Source organism: Phaseolus vulgaris, chromosome 7, assembly GCF_000499845.2.
Source record: "Phaseolus vulgaris cultivar G19833 chromosome 7, P. vulgaris v2.0, whole genome shotgun sequence".
NCBI lineage: Eukaryota > Viridiplantae > Streptophyta > Magnoliopsida > Fabales > Fabaceae > Phaseolus > Phaseolus vulgaris.
Window position 1 is genome coordinate 39,554,094 of NC_023753.2, and position 15,317 is coordinate 39,569,410.

Here is a 15,317-nt window from a genome sequence, read left to right on the forward strand (position 1 = left end):
CAAGTTGACAGATATTGATGTAATAAGTGTGTTGAAGATCTCACATCAACCAGAGATAATGAGATCTTATAGTACATAAGTAGATGCAAACATCAGTTTATGAGATAATAATTTTTTTCTATATGGATTGTAAAGATTTACAGAAGAAAAGCTTAATGTTATACCAAAGGTCAGGGGGAGTTAAACTGAACATATCTTAATCATTATGATAGAATAAGACATATTAAAACAGTATAAATAGGAGGAGACCCTCATGATAAAAGGTAACATTATTTTGAATCCTAAACTAGATCATCTAAATTGACCTCATCTAACTTGAGCGTCAAAGTATTTTTTCAGGTACTCCATTCTCTCGAACATCCAAGAAGAACAATCGATCGGGATTAAAGAAAAAACAGAAATAATTCGATAAGAGCTATTTGATCTGAGATAAATTGTAAAAATATTTAATAATATAATGTTAAAAGTGTTAAAGTTGTGAAATGATGATAAAAGGAATAAGAAGAAGGTTACCAACAAGAAAAGAAGAAGCTTTCCAACCACCACTCTTAGCTTTGAGAACGTGATTTCCATTAAAAGCCACAGTTCCATCTTCTGCATACTCAATTCCACTTTCCATAGCCAAATTATTCAGTTTTGAAGAAGCAAAGTATGTGTTTGGATTTGCGTTCAGCTTCCACGTTTGGTCATAAATTTACATCAAAATAGTGAAATTATGTACAAAAGAATTACACATGTTTCGCGTTTTATGCACCTCCTTTCACTTTCTAACAATAAACTCAAATCACTTTCTTTTCTCTTCCTATACAACTATGCTAATTTCAACATTCATGCACCCAAAATTTCTCTTTCTTCAATAAAATATTCATTAATACAACTTCAAGTTCAATATACGTTTACAAAATTCTAAATTACTAATTAATGAACAATAACTTCTTATTTATCAGAATTTTTTATGTTACCACCAATAAAAGAAGTTTGGCTCTATTGAAAAAATATTTCTTAGTGATTTCTTTTTCAATGTTGGCTTAAGAATTTATTTCTTAAATAACAAGAAAAAAAAAACTAAATATCCCAATGGTCCCCGTTTATTTTCCATAAATGACCATAATTAATTAATGTAGCAGTATGAATTCGGACCTCAATTCACATGACCTTTTTTAATTAAGTTAAATGGAGAGTAAATTTTAATTATTGAAAAGTTATAAAGGTTATATAAATAATAAAAAAATAAATTTACTTTGAATATTTTATCTCTCTGAAAAAAAATCTTTTTATTTTAAATGTAAATCCATACCTATGTGATGAATCTTAGTATTTTGTCTCAATATTTAGGTGAGTTCAGATAATATCCACAACTGTAAATTTATTTATCATCCCTATCATCGAGAAATATATCCAAATATTTATATCTTCATATATTTTTGAAAAAGTTTCTTCTATTTTAAATGTAATACACACATAAAATATATATAAAGAATTTTTTAAATATTATAAACAATAATTTACATGCTTATATATCTTTTAGCATGTTTATTTTAAGGATGTTACAACTATATAGAATGTAATAAATTAATAAAAATCATGTTATTGGAGTTACATGATCCTATATTTGTCGAAACTAGTTTTTAATATGAGATTATTTTCAAACAAGTGAGATTGCGGACTAACTTGATTAAACTTAAAATAGGAAATTTGAAGTAATTAACTTTTAAAATGAATAATTTATTTAAGAAGTATGCAGAATTAGTTTATTAAAAAAAATAGAAAACTGTTTATTTTTAAAATAAATAAATTGGTCAAAATTTTCTTATTTTATTAAAAAATACTTTTTAAAAATAAACACAAACCAATTCATCCTAGATATTATACAACTATAATTCTATATTATACTCCTACATTTATTTTGTACAACTAAATATTTAACAGAGAAAAAGAGAGATGTATTAGCTAATGAATAGAAAAAAAAAAAAATCTTTCACAAGTTTCAAAATAAAGCTTTTTTATAAAAAAATAAAAAATAAAAAAAAATAAAAAAAATAAAAATAAAAATAAATATATATATATATATATATATATATATATATATACTACAAGAAATCACTAAATCACTAAATAGAACCCAATTTTAAAAATAAAAAAATTTGCCACTATATTACCTAAATTAAATACTATTTTAGACACTACAAAAATTATTGATATCTAAATTAGTTTTTATTATTAATAAAAATTCTAAATTAATTTCTAAATTGGTATCTAATTAGTTACTAATTACTTTCGAATCTAAAGTTAATAACTAAAATCTCCTTTTCCAAATTTTATGGATAATAGAAAGTAATTTAGATTCCAATAATTTTTTTAATCTTTAAAATAACATCTAATTTAATTAATATATTGACTAATTATTTTTATTTAAAACTGATTTCTATTTAGTAATTTTATAGTAGTAATAATATATTAAAAACACTAAATATGCACAACTAGTTATCACAAAGTATTTAACCTACAATAAATAAATTCAAATATTTTCATCCACATTGTTGTTTCCATAATGAACATGAATTAAGTCCAAATCATGACACACTAAAAACATTATCCGCCATGAGATACACACCATTTCTGCTACATTGGCTTCCAATTATCCCAACCATCCCATGTTATACGTCCACCATCTAATCAATCTCTTGGAATCACTTGGTTTGATGTCTTTTCTTTCAGCTCTTCTCCAAGCACTTTTATGGAATCTGAAATTTCAGCTCTATACACATACAACTTTGCCACAACCATGAAGAATATGAGGTTCACCAAGTTTAGTATGGCCAAAAGGGCATAGTAGTAGTCAAGATGAGAAGCATTCAAGTTGTTCAAAACCCACCCTTTGTGACCATGTTTCTCTGTGACATGTGAAACAGTTGACAGAATAAAGGTGCTTAGGAAATTCCCAATTCCTAATGCAGTCATTGAGTAGGAAGTGCCAAGACTCTTCATGCTTTCTGGTGCTTGGTCATAGAAGAACTCAATTTTGGCAACTTCTAAAAATGCATCAGCAGTTCCCATAAGAATGTACTGAGGAAGCAAGATGAAAATGCTCAAAGGAACTTCTCCTCCATTTTCCACCAACCCATGTTCCTTTGCCACTCTAAGTCTATACCTTTCGGTTAGAGATGCAATCACCATGATCACTATGTGGATTATGAGGCCAATTCCAATTCTCTGCAGAAGGGTTATTCCTCTGGGGTTCTTGGTGAACCTCTGCATAATCTTGACAAAGAGTTGGTCATAGAGCACCACACAAATAAGCATGGATAGAGTCACAAATGTGCTTAAACTTGCTGGGGGGATAGTGAAGCTACCAATGCCTCTATCAAGTGTAATACCTTGCTTCACAAAAAGGGTACCTATTTGTGCAATCATTGCACTAGGAATAAACGTGACCATCCAGATGGGGATCATTCTCAGCATTTGTTTAGTCTCTTCTACATGGGTAACAGGGCTTAGTTTCCATCCACTTGCGCTTGAATCAGTCTTGACACATGCCTTGTTCAGGAACCTGCATATATATATATGAGATAGAGCCAGAAAATATTTATTAGGATAGCCAAAATATACAATAAGCATCCATAACAATAATCACATAACAATATTTAACAAAAAAATCTTGATTTGTGTCTGTTTTACATGCATAATAACTTTGGAGTAACTGGTACACTTTGTTTTAGAAAAGAAGCCTGTTTTCTTCTTGTCTATGCCAAAAGTTTTGGAAAATCTTAATTTTAGACTAGTATTCTCATGCCTGTTTATGTAAGTTTTGCATAGCTTGTGTTTAAGAAAGTATAGTACATGGTTAAGTTTAAATAGCCTAAGTGAGAAAAACTAAGTATATGCTTCTCTATAAACATGATTCATAACTTGCTGCAAGATATGCAGATATTACAGTATCTGTGTGGTATTATTATAAGCAAGATATCAGCATAAAGCTTAACTATCCTAACCTATAATATCTGAATAATATTATGTACAATAAATTTTACAATAACAAGAGACAGAAAGCCAAAATAAAGAGAGAAATATAAGATGAGATTTAGTTGTTTCATAATATGTATTTAAAACCCCAACAGTGTGTTTAAACACACACCCACAAGACAAGTTAACAGTATGAAGTAGATGAGAAATTAAGGTAGAAGTTAGACCTCAAGGTTGGAGTGGGATCAATTCTGACTTTCCCTTTCTTGGCATACTCTTCCGAATCAAGCTCATACAGTTCTTGAGTGTCCCTAGGAATAGGACTTTTCCATTTCCTAATAGCAGCCATAATGACCTTAGCCATCTTAGTGAATGGACTCCCAGAGGGCAATTTGTGTCTATAAAAGGGTGTGCCTGCCAAAAATATGACTATGGAAATTGCAAGTCCAAGAGTGGGAAGAGCATAGCCAAGAGTCCACCCCACATTATCCTGTATATAGACTAACACAGAATTTGCAAAGAGGGTTCCAATGAAGATGCTGAACATCCACCAATTGAAGAAGGAGAGTTTGTGCTTCTTCTCTTTGGAGTCAAAGTCATCAAATTGATCAGCACCAATGGTGGAAATGTTGGGCTTGGTTCCACCTGTTCCCAGTGCTAGAGTGTAGAGTGCACCATAGAACACAGCTAGATGCAGTGTGGAGGCCTTTTCACATTTTGTCACATCCAATTCATGGCACTCTGGTGGCTTTAGGCTAGGGAGGGACACTGATAGTGTGAGTAAAGCCATTCCCTGCAATTCCAAAATACACACCAATCTATCATTCAATATTAGTATTACATGTTTTGCTAAACACAATTTTAGTTTCTATTACATCGATTATCGATTACAGATAAAGACATTTCATAATATACATCGAACATCGCCTATATAGATACATTTCATAATATAAAGTGGTACCAATAAATAGATGATTGAGGAGAGAAGAAAGGTCCAATAGCGACCAAGATGAGCATCAGCAAGATATGCTCCTAAGATGGGAGTGATCCAAATAGTGCCAACCCAATTGGTAACATTGTTTGAAGAGGTGACAGTTCCTTGGTGAAGCTTCTTTGTCAGATACAGAATCAAGTTTGATGATATTCCATAGTATGCCATTCTCTCAAACACTTCATACACTACAATCCATTTCAATCAATCACACACATCAATAATTATCTTATCTTATTAAACTCTAATTACCTTTTTTCTTTCCATAATATTATGTTTAAGTTCACATTTTAGTCTGAAAGAAAAATTATGTTAAAGAATGTCAATATTCCTGCTTTCTATTTCTTTTTCCTTTGCACTAAACCAATGTGTCTTTTTTTTTCTATCTTTGTACACTTAAAATGATGTATATTAAACTAAGCATTAGAGTATATTTGAACAAAAAAATTATAAATATTATTAAAAGAATAAAAATAAATAAGTTTATTTATAAATTAAAATTATTTTATGTCTAAACTAATTTATAAAATTCTCTTAACGAGCTTCTCTAAGTTTATATTTTTAAATTTTACGTAAATTATTTGAACCAGTAAAAAAAATTATTATTTATTTATTTCTCTCAAACCTACTTATTACTATAGAAACTTCTCCAACCATAAGAAGGGTACTCTATTCCAGCTATGAATACCTAATGTAAACTGAAAAAGGATACTATTAATTATATTTATTTATACTATACATATACATGAGAAAGAACACATCATTTTAATTGAATGATTTTTTTTATTAAATATTTTAAAATTGTAATTAAAAATATCTAATGTAAACTGAAAAAGGATACTATTAATTATATTTATTTATACTATACATATACATGAGAAAGAACACATCATTTTAATTGAATGATTTTTTTTATTAAATATTTTAAAATTGTAATTTAAAATATCTAATGTAAACTGAAAAAGGATACTATTAATTATATTTATTTATACTATACATATACATGAGAAAGAACACATCATTTTAATTGAATGATTTTTTTTATTAAATATTTTAAAATTGTAATTTAAAATATCTAATGTAAACTGAAAAAGGATACTATTAATTATATTTATTTATACTATACATATACATGAGAAAGAACACATCATTTTAATTGAATGATTTTTTTTATTAAATATTTTAAAATTTTAATTTAAAATATCTAATGTAAACTGAAAAAGGATACTATTAATTATATTTATTTATACTATACATATACATGAGAAAGAACACATCATTTTAATTGAATGATTTTTTTATTAAATATTTTAAAATTTTAATTTAAAATATCTAATGTAAACTGAAAAAGGATACTATTAATTATATTTATTTATACTATACATATATATACATGAGAAAGAACACATCATTTTAATTGAATGATTTTTTTTATTAAATATTTTAAAATTTTAATTTAAAATATCTGTAAAAGTATTATATATACACCTCCACCTACCTTCTGCCACAATCAATTAAACTCTCCCATAATGTCATAAATTAGATTATGAAATATAACCTACTTCTCAACTACGGTCATATTGTAGTAAATAAAGAAATACGTACAAAATTACAGTGAATAAAAAAAGTGAACAATAATAAAATATTTGTTTAAGAAAAATAAATAAATTAGTAAAGAAAATGGAATAAAGAATACAGTGAAATAATTAGTGGGTTTCATAATTTTTAATTTATCTCCTCTTTCATTTTTTTTATAAAAAAAAAACACTTTGATTTTTCACTTATGTCACTCCTCTTCCTTCTATTTCTAAAACATTAACAATGTCAATATCAATTTTCAAATGTTAACTCCTAAATAAAATCAAAAAATTCATTATAATAAATTTTCTTTTTAATTAATAATCAAAATAGAAGTCAAACAACAAGCTTAAATTAAAATAATTATTACATATTAAAATATAAAATTTATATTAGAGATTTTATAATCTTACATTTACAAGAAGCAAACAAGACCAAGGTTATTCTCTCCCATGTTGTTGTGGCAAGGAGAAAACACAAAGAACAATGCTCAAAGGGGAAAGCTTATGTTAAAACATTAGGAGAATTTCAAATATGAAAATTGTTTCTTTTTTATGATTACCATGTTATATTATAAAGCATTAACAAGCTTTTTTTTGTTAAACATTAACTTTTGAACTAGCTCAAATTTCTTCCCTAATTACATTTTTAATACACAACACTCAAATTAAAAATCTCACTAAAAGAGATTAAGTTTGATAGAACTCAAAGCATCAACTTGGTGTATGTTTAGAGCAAATGGGAGAATCTAAAAAATATAAAGTGATATTTAGAAGAAATTGAAAAAAAAAAAGTAAGATAGATAGAGAGAGATACCAACAAGAAAGGAACAAGCTTTCCAACCACCACTTTTGGATTTGAGAATGAGTTTTCCTTTAAGATCCACAGTGCCATCTTGTGTGTACTCATCACTCACCACTCTTCCCTCTTCCATAGGTAAGTTTAGTATTAAATAGAAGAAGGAAGAAAGTGTGTTCTTAAACTTTTGGGAGAAAAAGAAAAGAGGTAGAATTCAACCAATGCTTTTTTTCTAAGTGAGAGTTGCTTTCATTTATAGAGTGCCTCACCTTCTCCATGCATTTTCTTGTCCTAATGGGACCATTATTTATCACCACTTCCTTAGCCGTCATTTTTGGCAAAATTATTTATTTATTAACAAAAATATAAAAAATAATATTTAAAAGTATATATATATACTCAAATGGACTCTCGGTTCTAAAATGAACAATATTTCGGATGCGATAATTGAACCTAAGTGATGTGAGACTATTGGACGTACTGGAACAAATCTCTTCAGTCAAAGATTTGTCTTTGGAACCTTGTTTCGAGGCGAGAGAATTTCGACCTCAAGTCCGTTGAGATAACATCGTTAGAATCAATCATCACATCTGATATATTGTCCGAGTTTAAAGTTTCATTACTGTTTTGTTATAAAAAAAAATTTCAAAATAGATTAAGAGAATAGTGTATATTTAAATTATCATTTACCTTGAATTTTAAGTGATTTGTACCACGTATATATGGTTTTATATTATCAAATTATATTCCTGTAATATTTTTTAAATAATTAAGAAAGTTAATGTAGGAAAAAAACGAAATAATATGTATCTAATCTGAAAATTTCCAGAGTGGGTTAGTTTAAGAGATGAAAGTTATATACAATATTAATTATATAAGTATTTTATTATATTGTTATTTAATCAAAACCAAATTTTAATTTAGGTAATGCACAATTATATTTAATGAAATTTTTATTTTTAAAAAAAAAAGAAAGAAAGAGTGTGGTATCATTAAATTGTGGCATTAAATTAGGATAAGGCCCATTACACATTGTTTGAGTTTTTTTGCATTAAATTCCGCGTAACAACTTTTCAGTTTTAATAACTTTTAATATTTAGTTTTTGGCATGTTATTTTTTCTTGTTTACAAAACAAGTTGTTTTACACCTTAAAATTATTATTAATTATTTTTTCTCACAAAATTGGAAGGTAATTATTGATTAGATAAATTATATTAGTAATATAGGTTGACATTATTTTAGTAATTCATTATTTGTATTGTCAAATTAATTAGGTGCAAAATCTAATTTTTTTTTTATATAAAACTTTTATGTTAGATATAATTATATAACTTGACATTTCAGCTAAACTGACCGTCAAATAATAGACGAGATGAAAACCTATTATACTAATTAAATGATTTTTTATGAATAAATCTTAAATTAACTAATTTATTCGCACATTCATGCATTTCTTTCACGGCAAAAAATATGAGTAACTTTAAATCTTATTTTTCCACATTAATTAAGAAAAGTGTTCAGTTGCTATTCTTTATGGCTATAAAGTTTTATTTATTTTATTTAACGACTTAAATTTTTAGAATATTTTTAGCTATGTTATTGATACATTAAATTTTATATTTGTGATAGCCGAAAATTGCAATTCACAGAATTGAAGCCTAACATATTTAAAGCGCACAACTACTACCTTTGAAAAACCATAGCATAATTAAATCTTTTAATTTGTACGATTTTCAAGGCTTCTAATTATTATTTTTTTTAAAAAGATTAGAGTGTACTAAAGCAATGAAACCACAAACTTGAGGCACAAAAATTCATTTAATTTAATGGATTTAAGTCAATGCAATCCATTTATGTTAAATGTTGCAAAAAGTTTTTTGACTTTTGGAGGCAACAGCTGGTGGAGAGTACAAAAAACAGTTCCATGTCTATTCTCCATCAAAATATGGTTTCATGCACTTATGTCTTAGCTCTTTCAACCTATATATATATATATTGTGAGTTTTATTTAGAATATTTATCTTATATATTCACATTTAGTAGATATAATATTTCATTATGTTATTTATGTTATAATTATTAGTTTCATTATATAAATTTATTTGCATATAACATAAACATTTTCGACTTTTTGTTATGCGTTTTACTTCCATGTTAAACCTATAAATATGATATTTTCTCAAATGCTAACATTGGTATTTCATTTTATATTTTATATTTAGATTAGGATGATATTTTACAACATAAAATTATTTTTTAGAATTTCACAACTAATAGGAATATTCTGAAAAAAAAAATATAAATTTTTGGTTGCTCTTCATTGCTAACTATCCTTCTCTATTTATTTGTTAACTAACTTTCGGTGACGCCGTTGAATAACAGAAATAAATAAGTCAGAATGTCTTAATTTTCAGTTGAACACAGACATTCACATTGAATAAGGAAGAAGTCCAAGGTTTGTTGGATAGTTTTTTTTTCTTTTCAAAATTATATTATTTTTTACATACATTATATATCAAATTTATATTAATTTAGAATCATTTTGTTTATATAAATTAAAATTCACATAATGTATATATTTTAAAAAATGAATAAAATGTGATAAAAATAATCGTTAAGATATAAAATTAATAGTTGGATGAAAAGAATACCTTTTATATGAAATTATTAATAATTTATTTTATTGATTCAAATGTTGAATTATAATTTTATATCATTGTAATTTTTCTAGTCAAATTTATCCAAATTTTAATGCATACAGTAAACTGAAATATATTAAAAATATTATACAAAAGAAAGAATATGAAAAGTAAATTAAACAACAACTTTTTCCTTCTTAAAATTATGGACCACCAATCGAACCACTAAAAGTAAATAGCTACCTCTCACAAACCTTCTTTCCAACCATGGTGAATAAATTCTCAGTTTCAATTTGAAAATCCACACTTTAGTGAATATACTAAAATTATTAAAATAGAAAATGAATCTAAATAAGGAAGAAAAAAGAAAGTTAGAAGAAACATATGTCTATTTAGACTAATAGTTTTCTCACTTTAAGATAGGTATGCCATATTATGAGTTCTTATTTATTACAAGGGTAGGACTCTTTATTTTGGATTAGGGTAGCCTAATGAACCCTTTTGTGACCAAAGTTGGTCTAGGAAACATTGACAAAATTATATTAGAGATAAAGTTGCAATAATTGATTAAAGTAGATTTTATTTTTTTTAGGAAAGTGAGCATTTATATTTCTTAAGAGTGACTCATGCTAAAGTATTAAAGGATAAAAAAAAAGTTGACCAATTCAATCGTTATCAAATCGCTTTTTTCATGTCTTTTTACTAATGAAATATGTTTAAAATTCTTCTTATGTAAATAAAATAAAAAATAATATAATTAAAATTCAATCTTAATTTTGAGTCCAAACTTATACATATTGTCAATGATAATTCAAACACAAACACATGAATAAAAATCGATTTTAGTTTTCTATATAAATGTGTCAAATCGATTTCACTCATCTTTAATGCTTTTGTAATGTTTTTTTTCCTTATCTTCCTCAATGTCCCAGTGTCACTATTTTGATCTACGTGGACACGCCTTAAATCTCTGCATATGAGAGAAAAATAAAAATTTCACTCCAGTTCCTTCCCCATCTGCACACCCACCTTCGATTTAGTTGATCCAAACACACCAGTCACTGTCAATCCGATCGCACAAGTCCTAACTAGATCCAAACACATCCTAAAAAATAAGATTATTTATGTAATGAAATTTGTTTGGTAGAGGTTGGCACCTAAGAGTTATTAGAAGTTATGTTTTCTATATTTTGATGACAAAATTTAATTAAGGGAAAAAATGTAACATCCCACTAAAATTAATAAAAAATAAATTATTAATAAATATTATAAATGTTTATATTATTAGGAAAATACTTAATTAAATAGTATAAACAATCAGACCCCAGTAGATTAAAACATAAGATAAATGGGAGGATTAGAATATGAGATAAATTAAGTACAAAGAGATAAAAACATAAAGACATAAAATTAGATTTAAAGAGATAAAAATATTGAAATATGAGAAGCAAAATAAGAACAAATAATGAGACCCAATAAGTAATCTTATGGTGAAAATTAGTAGAAGAGAAAGAAGGAGAGAAAAGAGGAAACATACACAAGATCTAAACAAACCTACAAATTATACATTTACACTGAAGTGAGTGTAACTCCTTTTGTGCTTCACATTGTTCATATTGTACGAATCCTTTCTTTTCATAGTTAACTTAACTTGTATATTTATTGAAATTCTTAAACTAATGTATTTAGGGTTCAGTTTGATATTTAAATAGATTTATGCATAATTAGTGACTTTGTAGGAACATTATTACTAATAACTACATATTTTCTTGTATAATTATATGCTAGTATGAATATTGTATGTTAATATTATAAATTTTGTACATTAATAAATTTAAATATTATATAGATGATTTGGTTTTGTAAAACCACATAATTTACACCGACCTTAACATAGTTGAATCGAAGATTGGTGTGGGAGATGGAGCAGAACAAAGAAAGCACAGTGGCAAGGCTGCAAGATGTGAAGCATAAGAGTGGGAAGTCCTACAATCAGTTAGCGGAGGAGACAGGCCTCACCAATGTCTATGTTGCTCAGCTTCTCCGGAGACAGGCTCAGCTCAAACCCGACACTGCCCCTCTTCTGCTGGCGGCGCTGCCCGACCTGCCCGAAGACCTTGTGCGTGAGATGATGAGAGCCCCTTTGAGATCTTATGACCCCAATCTCATCCAAGACCCCACTGTTTATAGGTATTGCTTGATAGTTCTATGTGGGTATTCTCTGTGTAAAAAAGGTTGGATTTTTACTTGAATTTGCGGTGGAAAAGTGTATCTGTTGCGTGAGGTGGAATGGGTTATTTGGAGTATAATCATGACTCAATCCAAGACCCCACCCCACTTCTCATTTGTGTGATTACTAGAGCTGTGTAGCTATTTTTTGTGTAAAATGTTGGAATTTTACTTGAATTTGTAGTGGATAACTTTATCTGTTGTGTGAGGTGAAATGAGTTTTTTGGAGTATAATCATGAACCAATTCATTGATTACTTCTTTTTTTTAGGCTTAATTGCATGTTAAGTCTGAGGTTATCGCCTTTATGCAATTTTGGTTCCTCATATTCCAATTGCGCCAATTGGGTTCTGTTCTACCAAATACTTAAATATTGGATGTAATTAGGATGGAGGGCATTGATTGGATAAGACTTGAAGGACAGCAAAATGGTGCAATTAGAACCTGTGGATCAAAATCGAATGATTGTGAAATTTGACGGACTAAATTATGTAATTAAGGCTTGTTTTAATATTCACTCAATCATTTCAAGTTGTTAATAATGTGTCAAAACATAATTGATTGAATTATAGTGAAAAAAAATTTATACTGGTGATGGTGTGTTGGAAGTGCATGCTATACAAAAGTTTAATTTATATGAATGCAGCTAGTGTGAAAGTAAAAAATGATTCTTAGATGGAAAATTGTAAGTTTTGGCCCTCATACCATATGTGCCTGTGTTGATGATCAAGCTGGTGTGATGTAAACATGCATCTGTTGTCTTGTCTGTGGTGAAAAAGCCAAATGGGTGTGGGAGTTAGTCCTGTTAACAGGACATCATGAATTATTATTTAGATGGGAATTTGTCAATGAGAGATGTGAAATGTCATTTTATACTGTCATGGATGTCTTGAAGTGATTGACATGAATGTACACAGCAGTTCTGTTGTAATGTGTTTTGAGGATTCTAATGCTGGGAACATGTTATGCATAGTGTATTATATCAACAGCTTTCTGTATATACTTAATTTGTTGGGTTATGTTGATGTTCTATTTCATAGGTTGAATGAAGCTGTAATGCATTTTGGGGAGAGTATCAAAGAGATAATCAATGAGGAGTTTGGTGATGGAATGTAAGTTTCAATTACACAATGATAAATTTCTCCCACATGCTGAAGATGTATTTGTTTGGTGTTTTACTTTACATCACTTGAGTTGATGATGCTGTTGATTGAATCATGTTTTCTGGATCATTCTGCTTTAAAGCTCACTGATGAATGTTAAATATGAAAATTTTCTTTCTCATTATTTTTTGTTCATTTCATACTTAGCATGTCAGCAATAGATTTCTACTGCTCAGTTGACAAAATTAAAGGAGTAGATGGGAAGGATCGTGCGGTAGTGACATTTGATGGGAAATATTTGCCTCATTCGGAACAGGTCAGTTGCTTCTTATTCCTTTTATCCGAAGATTTTGTTGCACAGAACAATAATCAATAGAAGGAATGGAAATGGAAAAAGTGACCAAGGAAAAACATGCTAACACTTTATGACTTTAAGTTTGGCTTGGTGACAAGAGTAGATGAGAGGGTGAGATAGGTATTGAGTTTGAATCATCTGCTAACAAAAAAATTACGATATTAATAACTAACATTTCCGATAAAAAAAAAGCTTGATGATAGTAGGTAGCAGAAAATTGGTGCAGTTATGCAGCAGTGTTGATTAAGAGTATATCACTGCTAATGAATTGTTGATAAGGAAAAGTTGTCACCATATCCACTCTGCTTTTACAATAACTAGTTTTTGGACCTTTTTTAGAAGTTATTATATGATATGATTTTATATTATACAATTAAAAAGTTAAACTATAAAAAAAATATTTACAGACATTTTACTCCAGAAATTACATCAATTATCTATACTTTTTCCTTTGTATTTGCTTTGAAACACATAAGAAGTCCTGGCATATTAGGTTTGAAATTGTATCAGTTACAATTTTGTATCAGATTGCAGTTAAGACTCACACTATTCAATTGTGAAGCAGGTGTATAAAACACAAATATCCACCCATTATTCAATGATTGAGATATATTTGTGAAGCAGGAGTATTAAGCATAATAAATATCTACACTGCACTGATCTACTCTATAAGTCAGTTGTTGTTTTTGTCAATGTTAATCAAATGAAATAAATAGTTATGCTAACAAAATTGCTTTCAAACATTCCTTCTGGTGTATTTCAACACTTTTTTTCCAATGTGAAAAACAGAAATCTGAGCACATGGTTTCAAGAACAAGGCCATCTGAGAAACAATGAGTATCTTCATGGGAGGACCAACTTGGAAATCTTCAAGACATGTGTGATATGTAACAACCACAAGTTGTATTTGGTCTCTGCTATTTTGTGTTGCCAATAGAGAGACAATGGAATAGAAAAATAAAAAGTGTTTGAAACCAAAATCATTTGTACTATGGTTTGTAGCAAGGAGGTTTCATGACACTTGGACCATAGAGTGTAGAAGTTTGTATTGTGTGTGGTTTGAGTAAGTGAAACAAACATAATAATGTTCATTTTATCCATCTTTATCATGTCCCTGAGGTCAAATGTGCATAAACAATTTTCTTGAATTTGTTTAATAAAAAGTAGTAATAATAATCATAAATAAACAAGTTTTATTTTAAATTTCAATATAATAAATTATTTAGAATAATATTAAAATATGAATAATAGTCTATATTTATGAAACAGTTAAATAACATTGCATAAATAATAGTGATAATTATTGAATTTCAAGTACCCAGTTCTTTAGTCAATGGACAAAGAATATGGGGTGCAAGAAGAAACTATGGGAGTGCAAGAAGATTGTCCACCCCTAAACATGTGTTGGGTAACCCCAAAATTAGCTTCAAATTTATTCATGTTTCACTTTCTTTCGTAATTTCTTTTAGCACCTCAACACCATCTTCAATGGGAAAAGTTCAAGGTAAAAAATATTTTAGATTGTATAATATAAATATTAAATATTGTGGAATTCAAAATTCAAAAATATATTTTAAATTATAAAATTTAAAACTTATAATGAATTGTACAATAAATTTATAATATATTTTCAAATTTAAGAATTTTTCGAAATTATATCA

At 27.9% G+C, this 15,317-nt stretch overlaps 2 protein-coding genes across 3 annotated transcripts; one reads left to right on the forward strand and one right to left on the reverse strand.

Moving 5' to 3' along the window:
* Positions 1 to 2,484: 2,484 nt before the first annotated feature.
* LOC137827515 (protein NRT1/ PTR FAMILY 5.2-like) lies at positions 2,485 to 7,610 on the reverse strand. Of its 2 annotated transcripts, XM_068633682.1 has the most exons (4): positions 7,349 to 7,610; positions 4,925 to 5,142; positions 4,191 to 4,756; positions 2,485 to 3,550 (listed from the first exon to the last, which is right to left on the reverse strand). In XM_068633682.1, the coding sequence occupies exons 1-4, from the start codon at positions 7,464 to 7,466 to the stop codon at positions 2,677 to 2,679; spliced, it is 1,776 nt and encodes a 591-aa protein (XP_068489783.1). In that variant the 5' UTR covers positions 7,467 to 7,610; the 3' UTR covers positions 2,485 to 2,676. The 2 variants fall into 2 exon arrangements, with proteins under 2 accessions (XP_068489783.1, XP_068489784.1); XM_068633683.1 differs by lacking the exon at positions 4,925 to 5,142 and having other exon boundaries at positions 7,349 to 7,474.
* A 4,102-nt stretch (positions 7,611 to 11,712) lies between these two features.
* Positions 11,713 to 14,756, forward strand: LOC137827516 (cyanate hydratase). Its single transcript, XM_068633684.1, has 4 exons — positions 11,713 to 12,160; positions 13,239 to 13,310; positions 13,509 to 13,617; positions 14,446 to 14,756. Exons 1-4 carry the CDS (start codon positions 11,892 to 11,894, stop codon positions 14,491 to 14,493), a joined length of 498 nt encoding a protein of 165 aa, XP_068489785.1. The 5' UTR covers positions 11,713 to 11,891; the 3' UTR covers positions 14,494 to 14,756.
* The last annotated feature ends 561 nt before the right edge of the window (positions 14,757 to 15,317 follow it).

Coding starts and splice junctions, on each gene's coding strand:
- LOC137827516 (XM_068633684.1), top strand. CDS start 11,892: ATGGAGCAGAACAAAGAAAGCACAGTGGCAAGGCTGCAAGATGTGAAG. Junction 12,161..13,238: donor CAAGACCCCACTGTTTATAG/GTATTGCTTGAT, acceptor TCTATTTCATAG/GTTGAATGAAGCTGTAATGC. Junction 13,311..13,508: donor GAGGAGTTTGGTGATGGAAT/GTAAGTTTCAAT, acceptor TTTCATACTTAG/CATGTCAGCAATAGATTTCT.
- LOC137827515 (XM_068633682.1), bottom strand. CDS start 7,466: ATGGAAGAGGGAAGAGTGGTGAGTGATGAGTACACACAAGATGGCACT. Junction 5,143..7,348: donor AGCTTGTTCCTTTCTTGTTG/GTATCTCTCTCT, acceptor AATGGATTGTAG/TGTATGAAGTGTTTGAGAGA. Junction 3,551..4,190: donor GATCCCACTCCAACCTTGAG/GTCTAACTTCTA, acceptor ATATATATGCAG/GTTCCTGAACAAGGCATGTG.